The sequence below is a fragment of the Microtus pennsylvanicus genome, chromosome Y, assembly GCF_037038515.1.
Source record: "Microtus pennsylvanicus isolate mMicPen1 chromosome Y, mMicPen1.hap1, whole genome shotgun sequence".
Taxonomy (NCBI): domain Eukaryota; kingdom Metazoa; phylum Chordata; class Mammalia; order Rodentia; family Cricetidae; genus Microtus; species Microtus pennsylvanicus.
This window is the reverse complement of record NC_134602.1, coordinates 41405255-41430250: the sequence shown is the minus strand read 5'-3', so window position 1 is coordinate 41430250 and position 24996 is coordinate 41405255. Positions and strand designations below refer to the sequence as shown.

At 36.6% G+C, this 24996-nt stretch overlaps 1 protein-coding gene and 1 non-coding gene across 2 annotated transcripts in view; both read right to left on the bottom strand.

Moving 5' to 3' along the window:
* Positions 1-10332: 10332 nt before the first annotated feature.
* LOC142841992 (ubiquitin carboxyl-terminal hydrolase 9Y-like) overlaps positions 10333-24996 on the bottom strand; it is a 160834-nt gene continuing 146170 nt past the window's right edge. Inside the window, exons 33-43 of the mRNA XM_075958973.1 lie at positions 22461-22602; positions 19577-20321; positions 19083-19206; positions 17027-17264; positions 15800-15929; positions 14513-14698; positions 13484-13704; positions 13318-13406; positions 12473-12629; positions 11945-12157; positions 10333-11072 (exon numbers count right to left, since the gene is read on the bottom strand). Of these exons, the coding sequence (XP_075815088.1) occupies positions 10941-11072; positions 11945-12157; positions 12473-12629; positions 13318-13406; positions 13484-13704; positions 14513-14698; positions 15800-15929; positions 17027-17264; positions 19083-19206; positions 19577-20321; positions 22461-22602 (2377 nt within the window). The 3' untranslated portion in view covers positions 10333-10940. The remainder of the gene's footprint in view (positions 11073-11944; positions 12158-12472; positions 12630-13317; positions 13407-13483; positions 13705-14512; positions 14699-15799; positions 15930-17026; positions 17265-19082; positions 19207-19576; positions 20322-22460; positions 22603-24996) is intronic.
* LOC142842067 (U6 spliceosomal RNA) lies at positions 13896-13999 on the bottom strand. Its single transcript, XR_012909172.1, has one exon. It is a non-coding gene; the product is annotated as a U6 spliceosomal RNA (small nuclear RNA).

Here is a 24996-nt window from a genome sequence, read left to right as displayed (position 1 = left end):
CACCAAGCAGGTTAGGCGCTTTGTTTGTGAGCTGCCCAATCAGCACGGAGGCCTGATCTCTCAGCATCAGGAGAGCCAGCATAGGGGAAAGCCTTGTTGGGTAGGCAAGGAGACCTGATCCAGTAAAAGAAGATCCATAAGGGAGCATTTGGAAGAAGAGATGGGCAGACGCCAAGGCAAGAATTTGCCCAACAAGCTGAAAAGCAACATGAAGCCACCAGAAACCAGCGACCTCACAATGGGAGGACATGAACACCTTAATCAAGAAGAAGTAGAAAAGATTGTCTTCATGAAAGTGATCGATGCCCTTAAACATCATGTAAAAAACACCTTTATAGAAATGGATGAGAAATATAACAGAAAGTTTGAAGAATTGAATAAATCAGTGAATGATACCCTAGAAAACCAAGGAAAAACAATCAAACAGATAATGGAAACAGTTCAAGACTTGAAAACTGAAATGGAGGCAAAGAAGAAAACACAAACAGAGGGCCGGCTGGACATGGAAAATCTAGGTAAATGAATAGAGAATACAGAAACAAGCATAACCAGCAAAATACAGGAGATAGAAGAAAGACTCTCAGATTCTGAAGATACCATAGAGAAAATAAACACACTGATCAAAGAAAACAGCAAGTCCAACACACTCTCATCACAAAAGATTCAGGAAATATGGGACACAATAAAAAGACCAAACCTAAGAATAATAGGAGTAGAAGAAGGAGAAGAAGAGCAGCTCAATAGTCCAGAAAATATATTTAATGAAATTATAGAAGAAAACTTTCCCAACCTATAGCTTTTATTATATTTAGGTATGACCCTTGTATCCCTAATCTCTCCAAGACTTTTATCATAAAGGGATGTTAAATTATATCAAATGCTTTTTCAGCATCTAATGAAATGATCATATAATTTTTTTTCTTTCAGTTTATTTATATGATGGATTACATTGATAGATATTCGTATGTTGAACCAGCCCTGCATCCCTGGGATGAAGCCTACTTGACCATAATGGATAATTTTTCAGATGTGTTCTTGGATTCGGTTTGCCAGTATTTTGTTGAGAATTTTTGTGTCGATGTTCATAAGTGAGATTGGTCTATAATTCTCTTTCTTGGTTGAGTCTTTGTGTGGTTTTGGTATCAGAGTAACTGTGCCTCATAAAAGGAATTTGGCAATGACTCTTCTGTTTCTATATTGTGAAATACATTAAGGAGTATAGGTATTAGGTCTTCTTGGATGTTCTGGTAGAATTCCGCATTGAAACCATCTGGTCCTGGGCTTTTTTTGGTAGGGAGGTCTTTGATAACCTCTTCTAATTCTTCGCGACTAACAACCTGTATTTAGATTGTTCACCTGGTCCTGGTTTAACTTTGCTATATGGTATTTATCTAAAAAAGTGTCCATTTCCTTTACATTTTCCAGTTTTTGGCATACAGGCTTTTGTAATAAGATCTAATGACTCTTTGAATTTCCTCTGTGTCTGTGGTTATGTCCCCTTTTCATTTCTGATCTTATTAATTTGCAAATTTGCTCTCTGTCATTTGATTAGTTTGGATATGGGTTTGTCAATCACGTTGATTTTCTCCAGGAACCAGCTTTTTGTTTCATTGATCCTTTGTATTGTTTTCTGTGTTTCTATTTTGTTGATTTCAGCCCTCAGTTTGATTATTTCCAGTATTCTACTCCTCCTAGGTGAGTCTGCTTGTTTTTTTTTTCTAGAGCTTTCATGTGGGCTGTTAAGTCTCCAATGTGAGCTTTCTCTGTTTTCTTTAAGTGGGCACTTAGTGCTATGAACTTTCTTTAGGACTGCTTTCATAGTGTCCCATAAGTTTGAGTATATTGTTTCTTTATTTTCATTGAATTCCAGGAAGACTTTAATTTCTTTCTTTATTTCTGCCTTAATCCAGGCATGGTTCAGTAGTTGGCTGTTAAGTTTCCATGAATTTCTAGGCTTTCTGGGGGTAGCATGGTTGTTGAATTCTAACTTTCATCCATGGTGATCTGATAAGACACAGGTGGTTACTAATATTTTTTGTAACTATGTGGATGTTTGCTTTTTTACCGACTATGTGGTTGATTTTTGAGAAAGTTCCATGAGCTGCAGAGAAGAAGGTATATTCTTTCCTCTTTGGGTGGAATGTTCTATAGATGTCTGTTAAGTCCATTTGATTCATTACCTCCATTAATTTTCTTATTTCTCTGTTAGGTTTCTGTCGGACTGACCTGTCCATTGGTGAGAGAGGAGTGTTGAAGTCTCCTACTATTAGTGTGTGCGGTTTGATGGCTGCCTTGAGTTTTAGCAATGTTTCTTTTACGTACGTGGGTGCTTTTGTATTAGGGGATAGATATTCAAGATTTAGACTTCATCCTGAGTATAAAATGTCCCTCTCCATCTCTTCTGCTTGATTTAAGTTTGAAGTCAACTTTGTTAGAAATTAGTATGGCCACACCTGCTTGTTTCTTGTGTCCATATGCTTGATAAGCTTTTTCCCAGCCCTTTACTCTGAGTGTCTGTCTTTGTGGTTGAGGTGTTTTTCTTGTAAAAAGCAGAATGTTGGATCCTGTTTTTTTATCCAATCTCCTAGCCTGTGCCTTTTTATAGGTGAGTTGAGTCCATTGACTTTAAGTGATATTAATGACCAGTGGTTGTTAACTCCGGTCACTTTTTAGTCGTAGAGTTTGTGTGTTTCCCTTCTTTGATTTGTGTTGGTGAAGGGTCTCTAGATGTCTGAGTTATTGTGGTCATTGTTGGACTCCTTGGTTAGTCATTTTCCTTCTATTAATTTCCGTAAAGCTGGATTTGTGGCTGTGTATTGTTTAAACTTGTTTTTATCCTGGAAAGTTTTATTTTCTCCATTTATAGTGAACGAAAGCTTGGCTGGGTATAGTAATCTGGGGTTGCATCCATGGTCTCTCAGTTTCTGCAGTACATCTACCCAGGACCTTCTGTCTTTTATGGTTTTCATAGAGAAGTCATGTGTAAGTCTGATAGGTTTACCTTTGTAAGTAATTTGGCCTTTTTCCTTTGACGCTCTTAATATTCTTTCTTTTTTCTGTATGCTTTGTGTTTTGATAATTATATGGCGAGGGGATGTTTTTTTTTGATCCAGCCTATTTTGTGTTCTGTATGCTTCTTGAACCTTCATAGGTATATCTTTCTTTAGGTTTGGAACGTTTTCTTCTATAATTTTATTAAATATATTTTCTGGACCATTGAGCTGCACTTCTCCTTCTTCTACTCCTATTATTCTTAGGTTTGGTCTTTTTATTGTGTCCCATATTTCCTGAATGTTTTGTGATGAGAGTTTGTTGGACTTGCTGTTTTCTTTCATCAGTGCGTTTATTTTCTCTGTGTTATCTTCTGAATCTGAGATTCTTTCCTCTATCTTCTGCATTCTGTTGGTTATGCTTGTTTATGTAGTCTCTATTCGTTTACCTAGATTTTCCATGTCAGCCGGCCCTCTGTTTGTGTGTTCTTCTTTGCCTCCATTTCAGTTTTCACGTCTTGAACTGTTTCCATTATCTGCTTGATTGTTTTTTTTTGGTTTCCTAGGGTATCACTCACTGATTTACTCAATTCTTTAAACTTTCAGTTATACTTCTCATCCATTTCTATAAAGGCATTTTATACACGGTGTTTAAGGGCCTCTATCACTTTCATAAAGTCAGTTTTTTCTGCTTCTTCTTGATTAAGGTGTTCATGTCCTCTTGTCAGGTCGCTGGGTTCTGGTTGTTTTATGTTGTTTTTCAGATTGTTGGGTGAATTCTTGCATTGGTGTCTGCCCATCTTTTCCTCCGAATGTTCCCCTATGGATCTTCTCTTACAGGATCTGTTCTTCTTGCCCACTGATGTACCTTCCCAGTGATGTCACTCCCCAGTGATGTTTCTCCTGGTGTCCAGATCGGATCTCTGTCCTGCTTGGGTAGATCGCAAACAAAAGGCCCACCCAGCTTGCTGGAGGCAGGCTATGGAGACAAAGGAACTACCGCCCTCCCCTTTGCCCTTCCGATTCGGGTTCCGTCCCAGCGCCCAAGCAGGCTGAGCTGGGAGGTGCTATGCCACTAAAGAAGGGAGGGAGGGAGGGAGACAGGGGGTGGGGGGAATCCGGATGTAAGCTGGATGGGATGGGGAGAGAAGGTATCGGGCAGTGTAGCCCCTGCCTCAGCAACTTATTTTATTAGACACTCTGATCCAGGCATTAGGCCAGACGCAGAGGTGAGATTGAACCTCCAGTATAATTATTAAATTTGACTTTTGGATGTGAAATACTATAAACCAAACATCAGCAGATGATCTGTCTGGGAGATGAAAGCTAGCGTATCATTTTCTTCAAAGCGTGTAGTTTAGAAGAAATGGCCTCCTGGCCATGACTGGGCCTTAAAATATGAGATGATCAACAGAAAGAACAGCATATATTGGAAAATATGATGTCACATTAAAGTGTAGAGAGGCTTTCTTTAAAAAAAAAAAAGCCTTCCTAACAGCTGCCATGAGAGAAATGGCAAGGGTTAAGGTTGGAGAACCAATCCAGTCTTAAATCCAGAACTAAGAAAAATCAGTTTTACAAATTTTAGGGGTTGGTGGGAAATATGACATCGCATGATATAGGTTCACCATAGTGCACAAAATTAAGAACACAGAGGAGCAAGTATTGGTTAAAATTAGTCATTGATGTTAGGCTATAGCAGTGTTCTGAATTTTCTATGACGTGGAAAGTTGCAGGGATGTCTTCCCTGATCTCTTCAAATGGTACAAGATGGCTTTTTAAAGTGTGGAATGCCTTTAAGAGGTAGGCAAGTATTAGCTTATGAAAAATTAAACAGGGGCAAAAGTCAAGTTAATATCATCAATTTTGCCTTGCAGGTAATGTATTTCCTTAGGAAAAATAACCTTTTGTCTTATAAACCTCAGGTGAAAAAATATCTTAAGAGGGCAATATATCATAAACCAATGCTGTTAGATTATACTCTTGTACACTGTAAAGATTTGTCACTCGTATTGGTTTAATAAAATGGTGACTTGCCAGTAGCCAGATAGGAAGTATAGATGGGACAACCAAATTAGAAAAATTCTGGGGAATAGGAAAGCCATATGCAGAGGAAGCAAGATGGAAATGTACCAAGCCATGTAGCTAAACATAGAAAATAATTATGGATTAAGTTGTAATGTCTAGTTAGTAATAAGCCCAAACAAATTTAAGTTGTAAGGGCTTGTTAGTAATAAGCCTGAATAGGCCAAACAGTTCATAATTAACATAAGCCTTGATGTATTAATTTGTGACTGAATGGCTGTGGGATGGTGAGGGACAGCTCCCAGGCAGAAGCACGCGATGAAGTTCTGACCCAGGATGGACATAGGCTAGATTCTTCCCGGTAAGCGCACCTAGGGGAGCTACAGAGATGATTAGAAATGGGCTAAATTAATATGTGAGAATTAGCCTAGAAGAGGCTAGATAGAAATGGGCCAAGCAGTGATTAAATGAATACAGTTTGTGTGTTGTTATTTTGGGTATAAGCTTGCCAGGCAGCTGGGGTGCTGGGGACGCAGCCCCGCCGCCCATATTACTACAAATGGCGCCTGACGTGATGGACTAAACCCACTTAAAAAACCTGAGAAGGCTTAAACATAAGGGAGAGAGAGTTTAACACAGATTTTTGCTGTTTGTTGGTGGCGTGCTGTAGAGAGATTTCCTGATTCGGCAACAGCAGCAGAAAAAACGCTGTGTCATTTCAAAGCGCAGCTTCTTGGGGCTGTGCTGCCAGCATGAACTCTGGCTCTAAAGCATTTGTGGCACTCTGCTTGCTAGAGGCAAGCAAGCGCTCACATCTAAGAGAAGCTTCCTGACTCAGCTTTAGCTGCAAAACCCTGCAGCTCATTAAGAGGTCCTGCCACGAAACACTTAAATGGTGTTGACCAAAAGCTGAACGCATGCTTTTCGGTTTTCAGCCGTAGCAGGAAAAAAGCTGTGCCGTTTAAAAATGCCGGCTTTCTGGGCTGTCCTGCCAGGGCAAACTCTGACTCTTTTACGCAGGCGGTTCATGCAGTTTGCAAGCACAGGCTGCTGAAGCTCGCTTGCTGGCAGGGACCTTGAAATGCCATAGAGTTGTGGCAGTAAAAATGGCTACAGCCAGTACCTCAGCCATGAGGCTGGAAAGCTAAGGAATGGGCTGGATCTAGCTGGCAAAGCCACGGCTTTAGTCCTACTGAGATTGCTTGGTAAATTAAAGACTTGTGTGGTCAGAAAAAGAAAGATATAAAGAGAGATTCAAAGACAAAGAAAATTTCTAAATGGTTTACAGTGTGTTAAAAATATATGCAAGCTAAAAGTTAAAAGTTCTTAAAAGTAAAAAATGATAGAGATTTGTTGGGTGTGGTAGTACACACCTTTAATCCCAACACTTGGAAGGCAGAGGGAGATTGACCTCTGTACCTTCAAGGTGAGGTAGCACACGCCTTTAATCCCAGTGCCTAGAAGGCAGGGACAAACAGATCTCTGTGAGTTCAAGGTGTAGTAGCGTACACCTTTAATCCCAATGCCTGGGAGGCAGAGACAGGCGGATCTCTGAGAGTTTGAGGACAGCCTGGTTCACAGAGTTATTCCAGGTCAAAGATATACAGAGAATATAAAATAGAAGTAAAAATAAACAAAATAGAGGTTAAAATAAAGCGCACAAAGATGGAAAATACACAGAGAATTTTGATACTGTACGCTATTACACTCTCTTTGAATTATTTGAATGCTGAGGAAAGAGCAACAGCTGCTAAAAGATATTTATTTATAAATGCTGCTGAACTAATCCAACATAGATATTTTGATGCCTTGACTTTGAAATTTGGATCTAAGGCCATGATGCTTTGGAAAGGAGTTTCTTATTTTGTTTTCACAGAGGATGAGACCCTGTTCATTTCTTCTATTCTGATTTGGTATGATGGACCACGCCCTTCTGAAAGGTTGCTGTGAACAGCTTCAGAAAATTGCTTCGCTCAACTGCCAACTGAGATGAAACTAGCACACAGGTTATACCAAGAAAGACCTAATTAATGACGCCCCCATTCAGCAGAAGCAGTTTGGAGAGAAAAAACTGTGCCCATGTTCCCAAATATTGTTTATAAATGTTCTTTTACATTTAAAGGGGGAAATGATATAGGTATGAATAATTTGCATTAGTATAGATTTCGCTTTATTGATATTTATGGTCAATTTTGTTATATGTATTTCTGATATTGTGATTGTGTAGTTCATTATTAAAATGTAATGTATAATTAGGAAATATAGGTTGATGGATAATCATAAATAATAGTCAAGTTTGTAGTCATGTTAATATTTTCTAGATGTGCGTAGATATATTTTAGATAGGCATTCTTCATATTTTTCAAAGATTATAGAATATGGCATTTTAAATGTTTTAATAACTTAGGACTTTTCATGACAATGAAACACTCTGCTCCTGGCAGCACCAATCAACTTCAAGAGGAAGATGGGCATCGAAGAGGCTCGTTATGGAGTTGGATAGCCATTTGGGCAAGAAACTGCTCTTGCCTGGACTATTGCATAAACTGGACACAGAGAACCTGCAGAGAGAGGACTGCTGAACTTGCCTAAGGTGAGATGATCTTTCGGGGTTCCTGATTCATGAAAGAGTCTGCGAGACATTCTGCAGGACACAACAGATAGTGACTGAACTGACTTTGAATTTTCCTGCTTTATGGAAATGTCTGCTGGATACCATGGGCCTGAAGGCTGAAGATGGATGCCACAACGCTACAGAGGAACTTTGGGTGGACTGTCCAGGCAGCGAGATGTCTTTGTCATTTCTCGAGTTTTAAAAGTTGCTTTTTTCTTATTTGCTTAGGTAGTATTGTATCTTTCTGGAGTCTTTGATGGAGTTAAGAATAGTTATAGTTTTCCTTAGTTATGATAAAGATTATTGTAACTTTTACTTGATAACTGTTTCGTTATATGTAATTTTGCTATGTTAAAGTTAAATCCTTTTTTTTTGTTTAAACCGAAAAAGGGGAAATGATGGAGGAAGTTCATTGGTTAAATAAAAAGAAACTGCTTGGCTCTCATTGGTTAGAAGATAGGTGGGAGGAGTAAACAGAACAGAACGCTGGGAGGAAGAGGAAGTGAGCTCAGACTTGACAGCTCTCCTCTCAGGAGCAGATGCCTCAGAGAGACACCATGCTCCCCGCTCCTGGGCAGATACACGTGATGAAGCTCCGACCCAGGATGGACATAGGTTAGAATCTTCCCGGTAAGCGCACCTAGGGGCGCTACACAGATGATTAGAAATGGGCTAAATTAATATGTGAGAATTAGCCTAGAAGAGGCTAGAAATGGGCCAAGCAGTGATTAAATGAATACAGTTTGTGTGTTGTTATTTTGGGGTATAAGCTTGCCAGGCAGCTGGGGTGCTGGGGACGCAGCCCCGCCGCCCATATTACTACAATGTAAAACCAAGACACAGAAAAGTACATCCAGAAAAGTTCTTAAGAAACATGGATTTAAGCTCTGTCAAATAAACTACTTTCTAAAATAGTGGTTCACAACCTGTGGCTCATGACCCCATTGTGGGTTAACAACCCTTTTACAGGGGTCTCTTAAACAAATTTGAAGTAACAGTGAAATGCAAATTTGAAGTAACAATGAAAAATTTTTTTATGGTTATGGATCACCATAACGTAACGAATGTATTAAAGAATTGCAGCATTAAGAAGGTTGAGAACCATTATAATTCTTTTGTATATTTTAATAGGAGAATGAGCCTTCATCTTCAATGATGGCTACCTGTCAAGATGGTTCGAAAGTGCTCAGTTAATATGTCTCAGTAAAAATGATTTTAGATAAACATCAGGCACTCTGGTAACTCTAAGTTTTGACAGGAGAAATTTTAAGTGTTTAACATGGTGATTGGATTTGTTCTTTTGCTTTGTTACAACTGAACCCTCTTTTTAAAATTAAACTTTAGTAGCCAGTGCTGATAGGATGTTCAAAACACCTCTCTATGCAAAAATAGTCTAATCTTAAAAATTAATGATTGGAAAAAAAAGATTACAGCTAAAGTAGCTAAGACAGTGCTAGTCATTTGTAGATCTGTCAGGGAAAAAAAAACAAGGTATGTGAAACTAGACACTGGTTTTCCAGGAATTGTATAAGCAGTAATGTATAAGAGACACTCAAAATAAATAAGCTGCTCAAAGAAGCTTAGACCAGCTAAATGATCTGGAAGACACACTAAGTACAGGCCGTGCAGTGTGCTCTAGGTTTTGGATGGGGTGGGTAAGTCATTTCTGCTACTACAAGTTAATTAATCTCTGTAGTTAATTGTAAGTTAACCTCAAAGCACTACACCAGTTCACCAAGTTAGACTCTTGTGGTCTCATTATTTTGGTCTGTGGCTGTTTCTTTATCAAGAGTGAGTAACTGCTCTTGACTTCCCAAGAATATGGTGTCTCAACATACTAAGTTATATCCTTAACTTTTTCCTTGAAAAACAAAGCTGTGAGTCATAAAACAAAAATAACATCTCTGCTGGTGGTGGTGGTGATGCCTTTCATCTCATGAAAGTACCATGGAAACACAAAAGGGCTGAATGTGGATATATATTCCTTTTTGTCCCAAATGAAACAAAATATTAAGAATTATTTGGATTACTGAACAGAGGAGAAAACTGCAAATGACCATGAACAAAGGGGGTAATATTTTCAAAAATTTTATCAATAATTTGCCATTTTTTTTAGACTAAGGTACATTCTGGCTCATTCTGTTTAACAATGGGCCAAGGAATATATCAACTATATCAAACAGGCACATCAAGTTACAGGTTAAAGACTATGGTCATTTGAAGTATTCGTTGTATAAAATGCCTATTAACTAACTCAGTGTTCATGGTAGTTTTTAACTGCACAACTGTTATTAGTAATAAGAATTCACCATATAAAAGTATGATTACAAAAGGAAATTTAAATAGTAGTAATAATTTTGGTTTTTTTAATGGGGCAAATCTTTATACTAGAGCTTAATGTGTCTGAAATGTTAGGTCAGTGTCACACCAGAGCATGCTATGAATAGAATTAAATGTATAGTCTGTGAAAATGTGTAGATATTAATAAAGCACCAAGAAATAAAACAGAATAAATTTTCCCAATCTTTATTTATGAATCCAGCAAAATTTCTACAAAGCGGCAAAATTTTCATTAAGTATGTTGTATTGCTTATGGAAATATTTAGTCTGAAGAGAGCTTCCAAAATACTACATATAATAAAAAGTTACCACTTTAAAAATAGTACTAATCTGAGAGTCTTAAATAAGAAACAACAGCTCAGAATTATTTTAATTAAGTAGTTTCTGTTTTAACTGAAGCCTCTCCTCTATCTCAAAATAACAGATTTTATGAATGGACAAAGAAAAACGGTGCTTCAAAGAATGACTGAGGATAACAAGAAAATAAGCCAGATATTTTGGAAAATGACAATTCAAAATGTTGTGGAATCTGATGATAGCCATTTAATTATAAGACCAAGGAAGCACGTTTAGAAGCCTAATCTAATAAACTCTACAAAAATAATAAAAAAATCAGTACAGTTCCTCTACAATAGAAAAATATCAAGTACAGCTCTTCTATTATGCTTCTACACATTCTACTAAAGCAAAAAGATGCATATTCGTTGTTACTTTTTTGAGAATGAGAATTAATGTCAAATAATATATTTTGTACATTTTATCTTTTGCACACTAGTACTGGCATTCATCATAAAATATACATATTCCACAGTAGGTGGTTTATATAATCACAATAAACAAAACAAATACTTCCAACTCCATGTTTATTTGGAATTGCTTTTTATAGTTTTAAATACTAAGCAGGCACAGAAAAAGCTCTGCATATAAGGCCAAAATGCACTGACACAACAAACCAGTTATTTATTTGTGTGTCACTGATCCTTTGTTAGAGGTGAAGATACTTCTTCATTGCTTTCATAAGTTTCTTGTGGTTCATCGTTTTTCTGAGGGTTATTCAAGAGATGTGCTCCTCGATTTGAATATGGCTGTTCAGGTACATAATTCTAGGAGGGGAAAGAAATTTTCAGCTCAAACTTTTCAAATATTACAATTTAAAATTTAAACCATAAGCAGATTTAAAAATGTTACTACAACCTGTTTTATTAAATTCACGTAGTTGTTAAACAAAGAACTTACAGACTGATTCCTATGTTAAAGTCCTATCTGAAACAGTAAGTATATATAAATCTTTGAACAATTTCTTTGTTTTATATTTATAGAGAGGAAGCATTTAAGACTATTCTATGTCTAACTCTGATAAAAATAAAGGCATTCCAAGTATGGCTCTTATAGCATCACTGGAGAACTTGCCAAACATGTCTGTTTTGGAGAAAGAATTTTCCTATGTAGATCAGGATGGTTTCAGCTAGAATATTTCCACAGCTGTATGTGGGAAATATGAAAACTACAGTCATGCACCATCATTTACAGAGTCAGAACATAAAATCTTTAAGGTTCTAATTAAGTACTTTCAAGCCACTGTTAGACTACATTTGAGAATGACTTTCTTAAAAGAACTGAACTATATAACACTCTTGGCTTAATATTATGACTGTCTTTCCAGAAGTGGCTCTTCCTGAAATCTTTCTAAAAAAATCTCATAAAACTGTTCAATCCGTAGTTAACTATTTTTTGTTTTTATTTTTCTTTGCTTCATGTTTCCCAGGCTGGCCTTGGACTTGTAATGTGTCCAGATGTTAACTCTCCCTAGACCTAGCTAAATTGTTCTAATGTATGAATTCCATTAATGAAAAACAAATAGGATAATCTAAATTTTACATAATCACAATACATGGACATTGGCTTATAAATCAGTTACTTCTCATTCATGTTTTTACGTCTTTTATCAACTAATGTCTTTTAACTTATTTCTTACCTTTTCTGGAAACAGGTCACAGGCTTTTGCAAGTGTCATTTTTGCACTATGAGATCTCTCTAAAAAATAACCGTTTGATGTTTCATTGCTTTGTATTGGAGGAGAAGAATTGCTGTAAGTGCAGTGAGGATTACAAGAATATGTTCTTCTTTCAAGTTCATCTCCGAGCCATTCAACTGCCCTAGTCCATTCCTTCTTAAGATCTCCATTACCCTTAAACAGAAAAACAAAACAATATGTTTAGAATTAAGAAATTAGCTGTGCGGTGGTGGTATGCGCCTTTTAATGCCAGCACTCGGGGGGGGGCAGAGGCAGGCAGATCTCTGAGAATTCAAGGCCAGTCTGGTCTAGAGTGAGCTCCAGGACAACTAGGGACATGAGAAAGAGAAGTCCTATATCAAAAAACCAAAAATCGTTAGGAAATTAAATTTACTATTTCAACCTAAAATGGGAACTCCCAAACCGTGTTTTCTTTGGAAATTTTGAGTCAGAACTTCATAAAACTATTTAAAAAAAAAAGACTTTTACCTGTAAGATTTGGTAGGCAACAGGACAACTGTTAAAGAGAGTTACCATGCATTTAATACACTGATATGCTCTTTTTTGATAGTGATTCTTACAACGCTGAATTGTATCAAACAGCCCATCTCGATCATTTGGAATTCCTTTAAGTGCATTATGAATTCTGAAAAGATCCCAAAACAAGACAAAATTGTAACACCTAGAAGAAATGCACTTTTCTCTTTCTTTCTATCTCACTAACAGACCAGGCTAGCATTAAACTCAAAGAGATCTATCTGCCACTGTTTCCCAAATCACCACATTTGTTCAAAGCCAATAATTTAAAAATGATTTCTGTGCATAAATCAATCCTTTTGAGGTAAATATAGTTTCTTTTTGAAAAGTAGGTGGTATTAGTAAAACCCATCAATGCTAATCAAAAGAAACAAAAATTGTAACACCAACCAAAATAAACAACTGAAAATTATGGAAAGTTAGTGAAAGGAGTTTCACAACATTTGTTTCATGGTAACTTATTTTTTTGGCTCTTGAAATTTCTTTAACATTAGTTGATTTATTGAATGCTTTTTGTTATTAATTCTAGGTAATGTTCTGAAAACAGTTGACAATCACATTGAAATTTATGATAAACTGGGTGACAATTTGAAACTACTAATAATTTATGAAATCTAACAGTTCTAATCTAAAAACAAGATTGCAATAGAATTTTTCGTAACTGAAATGTAAATAAAAATTTAATAACCACTTAACTGAACATGGAAAAAGTAGAAGTACACTTTTTCACTGTCAGGTGCAATTTTTCCAAGAACTTGTGAAGCTAATTATGCTGTTAGAATAGAGGTGTACCATACCTATGAGTTTGCCAGGAATCCTCCATCAGAATAATTTGCAATAGTAGATCCAAATGTTGCCGAAGTTCATATGTATATGAATATGCAATCTAAAAATAGTTTAAGGCACAGTTAGATTGCACTTAAAGGACTATGAATAAAAGTAGGTATTTTTATTTTGCTTTACCTGCCAAAGCAGTTCGCTGAGAACAGAAGATGAGAACTGGGGATTCTCCCAGCAGCAGAAGCAAAGTAACTTGACTGTTTCCTCTGAGTTGCTGTAGTTTTCAATAATTTTCTTCACATAAGTGGTTCTTACAAATAAAATGTCATCCACATTCTGCTGAATTGGCATTATGGGCTGTGACAAATTTGGGTCACCAAAAGGATTTGGAAGAGGGGAATGACCTGCAACATATTTGTCATTAATGAAAAACCTCAACATTGTAATAAAAGATTATTCCAAACAATGAAATCTGATGTTTACACTCTCTATAAAGCACAGTAGTATACATTCGGTAAAGTGATCAAATTATAGATCTTAAATGGTAGTTTCTGGAAGTGAGAAAAATCAATCTATTGATTCATTTTAATCTTTAAAAGGCTTGGAATACTTCAGAAATTTGTATGTCCTTCCTGAGCAGGGGCCATGCTAATCTTTTTATCATTCTAATTTTATGAATTAGATGAGAGAATAGGATCCTGATGATTTTCTTCACGCATATGCTATAGCACATATATGAATACATATAGTAAACCAAAAGCTATTTATTAGTAGCTGGATTAAAAGAAACCAATTTAAAACATAAATAAGCTAACATTTTTTGATGGTAGTACTGTTTAAAAGCTTGTAGTTCCAACATGTGAGAAGCTGAGTCAAGAGAATTGCTGTGAGTTACAACTAAGACTATATAGTGAATTCTAGGCCTAAGCAAGAGAGGAGGAAGGAAGGGAGGGAAAGGGGAAATGGGAGAGAGAGAGTGATAAAAAGGGAACACATGGGAGAGAGAGAGTGGAGGGGAGAGAGGTTGTGCAAAAATAAAGCAATAAAACTTGCTACTAAACAATAAACTAACCCAAAAAGTTATCATCTAAAAATAATGAAAAATGCATCATACTTCAGACTTCTATTTTATAAACTTTCAGTATTACTCGGGGTATAATGCACAGCTAACAATACTTTGAAACTATTACACAATAAAGCATTCTACTTTACCACTGATTGAAGACTGCATTCTTGATGAGACACTGCAACATCGTATCAGTTGAGATACTACTGAGTATAACTTGCCTAACTCAGCATACTGGTATTTAATTGGAGGACCTGGCCCTTCATCCAAAGACACAAGCATAAAGATAGCAGGTACATTTAGTTTTAGAAGCTGAGCTTTTTCTGCCAAACCTATAAAAAAGGAAGATCATTTTGTAAGAAAAAGTAGGATGAATTGAACGACAGTTCTTTGTAAGTTATGAATAAAATCCTCACTATTAGTTTTGAAATAGGTAACTACAGGCAGAATGTGGACAGAAAACACTGATATTAAACACTAAGTATTAAAAAAGGAAATTATCATGATAGTAGTGTCTTGTTTTTCACATTTATTTATAAATATGAGAGTTTCACTTGCATTGTTTCTGTGAACCAACAAGCACGTTTAGTCCCCAAGGAAGAAATGAGTTTACATGTAAGTCCCGGGAATCAAACCAGGCTCACAAGTGTCCTTAACCACTTTTCAGCCCTCAAAGATACTAGCTTCTTAACTACACTAGGTCAAAAAAGAAATTAACAAGCTTTCTAGCAGAGGAAAAAAAGGAGAAATTAAAAGGCAAGTCAAAATTTTTTTTTTGTGAACTATCAGTCTCTTTCACTAAGTGCAAAAATTCCTTGGGTAAAGAAGTATTTTTGTTGTTTTGTTTTTTCAAGACAAGATTTTTCTGTGTAAAAGTCCTAGCTGGCCTTGAACTCAGAGCTCTACCTGTGTCTGCCTCATAGTGTTGGGATTAAAAGTGTGCATCACCACTGCCTGGCCAAAAAAGTGTATTTATACTCTTCTTTCCTCTTTGATTTCTGTCTCAATTTTCTTAACTCGAAACTAAAGAAACAGAATTATTAAATCTCTATTTACTTATTTATTTCCCCCTTGGTTTTGACACAAGGTTTTTCTGGGTAGCAGTCCTAGCTGTAAGCCAGGCTGGTCTTGGACTCACAAAGATCAGCCTACCTCTGCCTCTGGAGTGCTCGAATTAGTCTTTCAAAAGGCAACATGAATCAGCTATAGAATCTAATATAAATTCTATCACAAGATAGTTTTTTAATTAAAAGGGTTAAATACAAGTTACCTTATGGTATAAGATGAAAAGCACCATAAAATGTTAATTAGAAAATTTACAATTGGTTTTAAAGATATGATAACATACTTTAAAAGAATAATTATTATTAACTTTATGGTTTCATTTTCATAGGCATGAAACAATCATTAAAAGAATTAAGTATACTCCTTACCTAAACTGGCATACATTACAAATAAACTGAAGTATTGCTGTAAATGTCGCCCATGTTCAGAAACTTCCCTTCTCAAGAGATTTAATACAGCTTTTAGTAAATGATCACTCAAGTTCATATTATCACGTATCTGGAAAAAAAAAACATTCTATCAACAGCTACATACATCGACGTATTTTTGTTGGCATAAAATGGTTACATTCCTGTATATGGAAAAAAATTCAGGTCTATCAAACAGGAAATAAAGAACTTCATCAAGCCTTCACACTTGGTATTGTTCATAAAAGAGCAAAAATATATGTGCGTGGTTGTTTGAAAAGGCCAACAAAGGAAGTGGCACTATAAGGAGATGTGACCTTATAGCCTCTTTGGAGGAAGTGTGTCACTGGGGAGATACACACACACACACACACACACACACACACACACACACACACACACACACACTGAGGTCATATATATGCTCAAGATACTGCCCAGTGTCTCAGAACATCACCTCTTGTTACCTGCGAGCCAAGACATAAGAACTCCCAGTTACTTTTCTAGCATCACATCTGCCTGCATTTTGTTTTGCTTCCCACCATGCCAATAATGGACTAAGTCAAACAACTGTACAGGCCAGCTATCCAATTAAAGGTGTTCCTTATAGTAAGTGTCATGGTCATACTGTCTCTTCACAGCCAGAGAAACGCTAGCTAAGACAAAAGTTAAGTATACTTAACAAGGTGTTAAGGTTTGTTTTTGAAACAAGGTCTATGTAGCTCTACCTATTCTGGAAGTCAGACTGGCTCTGACCTAGCAGAGACTTGCCTATCTCTGACTCCTCAATAGTAGAATAAAAAGGCACGCACTACCATACCATACAGAATGTTACAGTTTATAAATCTGGGTTTGATTGCATATAAGTTCGAGACAAGTCTGAACTATGTATTGTGATCTGTCTTTACCAAACCCAACAGGGTATTTAACAAAAATATTGTGATTATAAGATCAAACTTTAAACACATTCTGAAGATATAGTCAATAACTGAGTAGAAATTTCCATATCAAAGTGCCCAGTGACAAATTTTCATTAGCATAAAATAATTTTAAAAACCTGCAAGTGTTACAATGTACATTTAGATGATTGGTAAATATTTCAAATACAACACACAAATATTATTTTAATTGTAAGACACAAAATTTTATTTTTAACTAATTAACTATTACAGAGAAGCTGACAATTACCTGACCACAAGGTGCTGGACTTGCAAAAGGTGATAAGAAGGGTGAAGGATAAGCTCCATCTTGTAAAGAATAATGTGCAATGGATACGATAAGCTTTGCAAATGTACCTCTCACTTCTGCACTTGGACATTCCAGGAGATACTCAGAAAAACGACTTGATACATTAAATAGGACATTGTGAGCAAACCAAAATCGTACATTCTTGCTGTGACGGAGAAGAATACACAGCACATCGCACCTAAATCAGAAACATCTATTAGTATTGATTTATTAAGATACTTATTGGGAGTTCTCTACAGAAGAGGAAGTTTTTTATGAAACAAAAAACGAGGCTATTGTTGGTTCAGATACAAATGTCATATTAACCAGTAAAGTATTATAACAAGTTCCACAAAGTAATCAAATGGGTTAAGTCAATGATGATGTTGAGTCTCTGTAAAAATCAACTTCTTTAATATAAATGATGTTGAAAGAGTTTTTATAGGTAGATAATATGTTTTGTAATTTTATAGTTAGTAATGATTTAAAATTACAGCTAAGAAAATTTCATCTACTAAGTGACACAGCTTTACTCTTTTCACAGTGAAAAAGACCATAAGAATATGCCATGAATAAGAAATAACAGAAAGCATTTGTGCTGGAAAGAAAGCTCAATAGTTAACAAATTATACAGCTACTGCAAAGGATGTAGTTCAGTTGTTAGCATCCGTGTCTAACAGCTCAGAACTGCTAGTAGCATTAAATCTGGTGCTCTTTTCTGGCCTTCTCATGCACCTGGACATATGTAGCACAGACCCAGACACATACAATTAAAAATAACATGTTTTTTAGAGACAAGTTTCTCTGGGTATCCTATGTAGAATAGGCTGCCCTCAAACTAACAGAGATCCATATACCTCTGCCTCTCAAGTGTGGGATGAAGGGTGTTCACTACCACTGGGCCTGGATGTAATAGTCAATTATTGAAAAACTAAATCTAATAAAATTGTTCTGAGGTCTAGGTGTTGTAGGATAAATCTTAATCCCAGCTATGGAAAACAGAGGCAAGCAAGACCTATAGAGCCAAGTCCAGGGTAGGCAGAGTACATAGTGAGACTGTCTCAAAACAACAGGAGTAAGAGAGACAGACCCCTCTTCATAGGACATGGAGTGTTAAATTTCCAATACCCATATCATGGGTCAGAGATATCTGTTAACTCTAGTTTTAGGGCATCTATGAATGCTAGGAAATGTGTTACACACCCATAAATGATGGGAAAACAGTCTTTCTTAACAGTATACATAAAATACAAACAATATGGAAGACGTTCCTCATATCAATCCAAAGATCTTTCTCTGATGTTTGAAATTAGTATTGTCCTGTCACGGTTAAACACATACATACATGCACACACACATAACACAGCACCAGCTTGCTCTATATAGAGAGTACCAGGACAGTCAGGGCTACACAGAGAAACTAGGTATTAAAAACCCAAACAAGGCAGGCAGGAAATGGTGGCCAAAGTCTTTATTCCAAGCACTCAGGAGGTAGAGGCAGGCAGATCTCTATGAGTTCAATGCCAGTCTAGTATACAAAGCAAGTTCTTAGTATAAGGCTACACATGAAAAAAGTCTCAATCCCCCAAAACCCAAACAAATCAAAACCAACCAACCAAAAACAAACAAAAGCCAAAAATCCAACCACCACCACCACCACCACCACCACCACCACCACCACCACCACCACCACCACCACCACCACCACCACCACCACCACCATATAGCTGGGCAATGTTAATTCTGACACTCAGGAGGCAGAGGCAGGGGGACCTGGGTGTTTGAAACCAGCAAGGTGTGCATAGTGAATCATATGACAGCCAGCCATAGACAGATACATAAGAGACACTATCTGAAAAAAACAAACAAACAAACAAACAAACAAACCAACAACCAAAGAAACAAAACCCTAAGCAAAAATTGAAAAAGAAAAAAAAAACACCTAAAGAACCAAAACAGTAAAGTAAACATACCAATTATGTTAGAACACATAAAAAAATGAAATTCATACTCATACCAGTCATCAGCAGGGCCACGGACTATTTTCTTAGTACGAAATCCAGTTGTAAAAAGGAATCTAGCAGCAAGCTGAATGCTAATCATTGTAATATCTTCCGCTTCAGGTGGCAAATGATCTTGTCCTTTAAGTTAAAAAGCAACACATAATTAGACATGTTTTATTTCAAGTTAAAAATAAAAGTTTTATTTCAATGTTAACAAATACAAGAACCATATTTTCTACAACTTTTACTTTAAAATAGATCTTACTGAAAATGCTGACATATTAAATGGATTCAGGTGAATCAATGTACAAAGGTGTGTGTGTCTACATACTGAGTTCCAGGACAGCCAGTTACATAATAGAGACTGTTCTTAAAAAACCAAAAACCCCACCAAATGTTAAGGTAAAAATAGAAAAGACAAATTTAAGCACTGTAATATTTGGTAAGAAATTCTTCAAATCATTCACTAGATACCACTTTCATAGGATGTAAGTTCCAGGAAACTTACCTGGAGCAGGGTTTAAGTACACAGCATTACAGGTAAGCAGTTTTTTAATGAACTGAAAATATTCTAAGCTATACTGCATTTGATTATGCAGGAATTGCACATTTTGTTTCCATACATTCCTCTGAATGGCTGGTGACATAATCTGATGAGGTCTTGTGACTGTTAGCTTTGATATATGTGTTACTATCTTGTCTTCATCAGTTGTATTAATCTGTTCATAAAACAGAATATATGCATTCCACCACCTTTTCTGACGCTTGTATGAAATGCGTTTCATAATATGGTCAAACTCTTCTCCCATGTACTCTCCACCAAAGCACTGATTTTTCATTTCTTCGTCATCATCCATCTTACATTCTGTCACGTCCCCGTCATCAAATTTGAACCAGCGACCCCTCTCACTGTCTTTACTATTTCTTTGAATGATGTAAGAATAATAATGTCCACCATTTGCTTGACCACTGTGAACAAGGACACCAACAAGTCTATACTTTGTGCTTCCTGCTATCACACTTTCACATTGCTCATTCTGCTGAATTAAATGAGTCAATGGATTTACACTATCAGCTTCCAGTCTTGTGACGCCTGCTACTGTGTAAGGTTCCATATCCAGTTCTCTTGGGAATTCAAAGTAATCATTGAATTTGATTGCACATTCTCTTTCCCAGTCATAGTCAAATCGTTTCAGTTGGATAGCAAGAACAGTAGGGAGTTTTTTAATCAGTAAGCGCTTTACTGTATCAACCTAAAACAGAAAATATAAATCCAATACATAAAATTTAAAAATCAATCATCTAAATTTACATATGTTACAAATATGGAATATAATTAATGTCATTTTTCAACAATATTTGCAAAACATTTAAATAAGTATGCCTCTTCTTATAAGATGCAAAATAGATATTCCTGAAGAGATTCCATATTGTCACTGTTATCCAATCACCCCTTCAAGGTGGATCGGGAATTTAAAATCGTATTTCCTACATGAGGCACTGTCACGTATGCTGCGGGAGAATTGCCTGTACTCTGTCAATCATGTTTTAAATAAATGCTGATTGGCCAGGCAGGAAGTTCAGGTGGGAAAACCAGACAGGAAGTAGAAATGATGTAATGAGAACAAGACAATTCTGGGAAGGAGGAAGTTGATTCCTCCCACTCCTGCCCAGACCACCGAAGCAGCACTGATGTGATCTGCTCCACTGAAAAAAGGTACTGAGTCACATGGCTAACAGATCAGAAAAAAGGGTTAATCAAGATGTGAGAGTTAGCCAGTGAGAGGCTAGAGCTAATGGGTCAATCATCTTATAATTTATGGCGACCTATGTGTGATTTTCTTTGGGGCCAAACAGTTGTGGGGTAAAGGGTGGGACAGAAACACAAACAAGCAGACCCCTCATGTTACACACGTAACCAACCTACTACAATACAGACAGCTTAAAGAGGTATGTGGGTCAAGAAATAGGTGTATTATTTACTGCATACTATATTTAAACATAGTCTATTTTTATATTCTACAATCTAAAAGCTCACAGGTAATTGACTGAATGTAATAACCATAAATGTACATAAAATAAAGGAGTTGTGAAAATCTGGTACAATCAAATGTACTTGACTTGGTGAGTAATCTGGAGTAAACACTATTTTAAACTATTACTACAGAGTCAGGATCTCACTATGTAGTTAAAATTAATTAGCTAGTTCTGGGATTGAAGTATGTACCACAGTTAACTATTACTTATTATATATGTATTAGTATGTCTTTGTGGGCTTTTGTATCTGTGAGGGCATGTGTATGTGTAGATAGATGCCTATGCACAAAGGCTCAACGTTGATGCTTCTTCACTTTCTTCCTTATATATCAAGAAAGGATCTCTTATTGAACCTAGAACTCATCATTCTCCCTATTTAGTCTAGCAGTTTGGTCCATAATTCCTTGTTTCTGTCTTCTACACAGTGGGATTATAAATAGGCGGTCACGCCCACCTAGTTTTTAATGTGAGTTCTAGGAACCTGAACTCCAGTATTCGCATTGGGTAGCAACCATCTCCCCCAAATCTACAAATTCTTTCTATTTTTGGGATGGGGTTGGAGGGAGATGGATGGGGGAGAAAGATGGGGACTGTGTATTCCTACCTGGCATGATGCTCTACGTAAACCAGGTTGAGTATGGACTCACAGAGTTGTACCTGTCTGTGCTTCTTAAAAGCAGGGTGTGCCACACCTTGTCATGATACTGTTTTGCTGACGAATCTCTACATAAGCTAGAATGCTAATTTCTTTTATGGGACCATTAATGGAAATTAAAGACATAACAGCACTAGGCACAGTTGTTCATACCTGAAATACCAGTACAGGTAACTCCTGAAGCAGGAGTCTAAGTTCAAAGCCAGTCTCGGCTATGTAGTTCTAGTCCAGCCCAAGTAACAAGTTTTCCCCAACTAAGCAAATGTTCACAGGGGTGGTGCTATTTGGAAAAATTATGGTCATCTTGGAGCAAGTTTATCACTAGGGGTGAGGGCTTTGAGAGAAAAAAAAAACTTGCCTACTTCTGCTTTGCTCTTTTTGCTTTGAACTTGAAATTTAAGATGTGAATTCTTATCTTGCTGTTCCAGGCAGCACATGCCCTACTTCCCTGGGATAGCGACGAACTGTTATCCCTACGGTACCATAAGCCCAAATTAACTCTTCCTTCTATAAATTGCCTTGGCAATGTTGCTGTATCACAGCAATAGAAAAGTGACTAATATATCAATCAGGCAGTCAACCAATGCAACCATTCACTCAAACACAAGACAGAAGTTAATTTTAAAGAAAACTACAAGCAACTCCAAAGCCTTCTGGTTTTGTTACATACTGTAATAACCTTGAAAGCTATAAAACATACCTTTTTATCACATTTTTCACAATGATATGCATTTGCACCTTCTAATAAATCTCCCTTGATATACTGTTCCAAAGAATCAAGAAGATTTTGGTGATTTCTAATGTCTACATTCAGAGTTGTAAAAGATTCTTCACATTCATACCTAAAAATATCAGGAAACAAAGGAATTTAAGTTTAAAATCTTTTAGTCTCGGCCACTATTCTACTTCAGTGAAAAGACACCATGACCAAATCAGTTCTTAAAAAAATAACACATTTATTGGGTTTGTTTAAGTTCAGAGGCATAGTCCAGTGTTGTGAATGAACATGGCAGCATACATGGCACTGGTGCATAGCTGAAAGCTCTTTCTGGTCCACAGGCTGAGAAAGTGAGATGGCACTGGGTCTGGCTTGGGCTTCCGAAACCTCAAAGCCATTAATCCCAGCATTGAGCAGACAAATGCCGGTGAACTTGAAGCAAGCCTGGTCTATGTAAGTAAGGTCTAGGCCAGCACACTAGATAGTAAGATCAAGCCCCAAAATAAATAAGTAAAAATGAAAATAAAACAAGAAAATTATTAATGATCAGGCTTAGCAGTTAAGAATATTAGTTTCTTTTGGAGAAGACCTCTTTCAATTCAGCATCCATAAGGCATTCTACAACCTAGTAGTCAAAAGAGTGTTAAGGGCAATGACCCCTATTTCTGTTTATTTTATTTTCAGACAGGGTCTTTCTACTAGTCCTGGCTATGTCAGTTCTTGCCATGTAGACTAGGCTAGCCTTTAACTAACAATGATACATCTGTCCTGCCTCCCAAATACTGGGATTAAATGTGTGCACAGTTATACCCAACTCAAGCAATTTCTCCAAGTTGTTAGCCCCAAGTAGCAAAGAAGTTAAATCCTTGGTAAACAGGCAATACAAATAACGCTTTAAGCACATCATTTGAAAAGAAAGATAAATTAGTATCTAACTGAAGGTGTTGAGAATAAGTGATTACTGAATTCTTTTTAAAAACTCTGTGTACCTCTGTATCACCCCTTCCAGGGTCTGGACAAGTGCTCTAAAAACTCCTATGAGTCAGCCTTGAATAAACTATCCAGCGAAGCTATTAGCCAACAAAAGATTTGAAAAGAAAATTATTCCATGATAAAACCAAATTTAATCAGTATTTATCTAATAATCAAGTTTTACAGAAGACAGTAGAAGGAAACATCAGTCTGTAAATGTTAACCATACCCCAAAAGACACAAATAATCCCATAGTATAGTAATAAGGGTAGGAGTGAGAGGACCACACTATGGAATAAAATAAAAGGACCAAGAAACGCTACCTATTAATGACCCCCAATTTTAATGCCTTCAATTTGCCAATAGAAAGACATAGACTAGTAGACTGGATTAGAAAACAGGATCCCTCCTACTGTATCCACAAATTACACCTTACCATTAAGGACAGAAATCACCTCAGGGTAAAGGATGGGAAAACATTTACAAGCAAAGGGACCCATAGAACAAGCCATGTAGCCATTTTAATATCTGACAATATAGGCTTTGAACAACAACTTAGCAGAAGAGACAGAAGGAACACTACATAGTCATCAAAGAAAAAAAAAGCCCACCATGAGGACACTAGAATTCTTAATACCTGTGCAACAACAACAAAAAATAAATAAAAAAATAAATTCAAACAACAAAAAAGTCCACCAAACAAAAATACAAAAAACCCCACAAACCACTTAAATACATATTAATTACAGATAACATAATTATTGACCCTCACTGATAGTGGGAAACTTCTATACTCCACTCTCTCCAATAGACAGGTCATTTAGACAAAAACTAAACAGAAATTCTGGCACTAAGTCACATCTTAAACCAAAAAGACCTGACTAATACTTGCAGAATAGTCAAACACAAAGGACTATACCTTCTTCTCAGAGGCTCAATAAACTTCCTCTAAAACTGAATATTTACTCAAACATACAGCAAGTTATTAGCCTCCATGGATTAAAGTTGCAAATCAACAAATGAAAGAATAGAAACCCATAAAAACCAAACACCTCATTACTGAGTAATAAATAGGTTAATTCAGAAATCAAGAAGAAAATTAAAAGTATTTTAGAATTGAATGAAAATGAAAACATAACCTGCCCAAACCCATGAGATACAGTAGAAATGGTTCTGTAACATGAAATTGGAGAGATATCTCATATTAAGTAACAATATATGCATGAAGGTCTCAAACAGTGTTTCTCAACTTTCCTAATGCTGGACCCTTTAATACAGTTCTTCATGTTGTGGTGACCCACACTGATAAAACAATTCTTGTTGCCAGGCGGTAGTGATACACGCCTTTAATCCCAGGAGGTAGAGGCAGGTGGATCTCTTTGAGTTTGAGACAAGAGCTAGTTCCAGGACAGTCAGGGCAGTGACACGGAGAAACCCTGCCTCAACCTCCCCCCATCTCAAAAAAATTTATGTTGTTATTTCATAGCTGCAATTTTGTAGTATAATACTGCTACGCAGGATTGTCTAATTGTATACATAACCATAC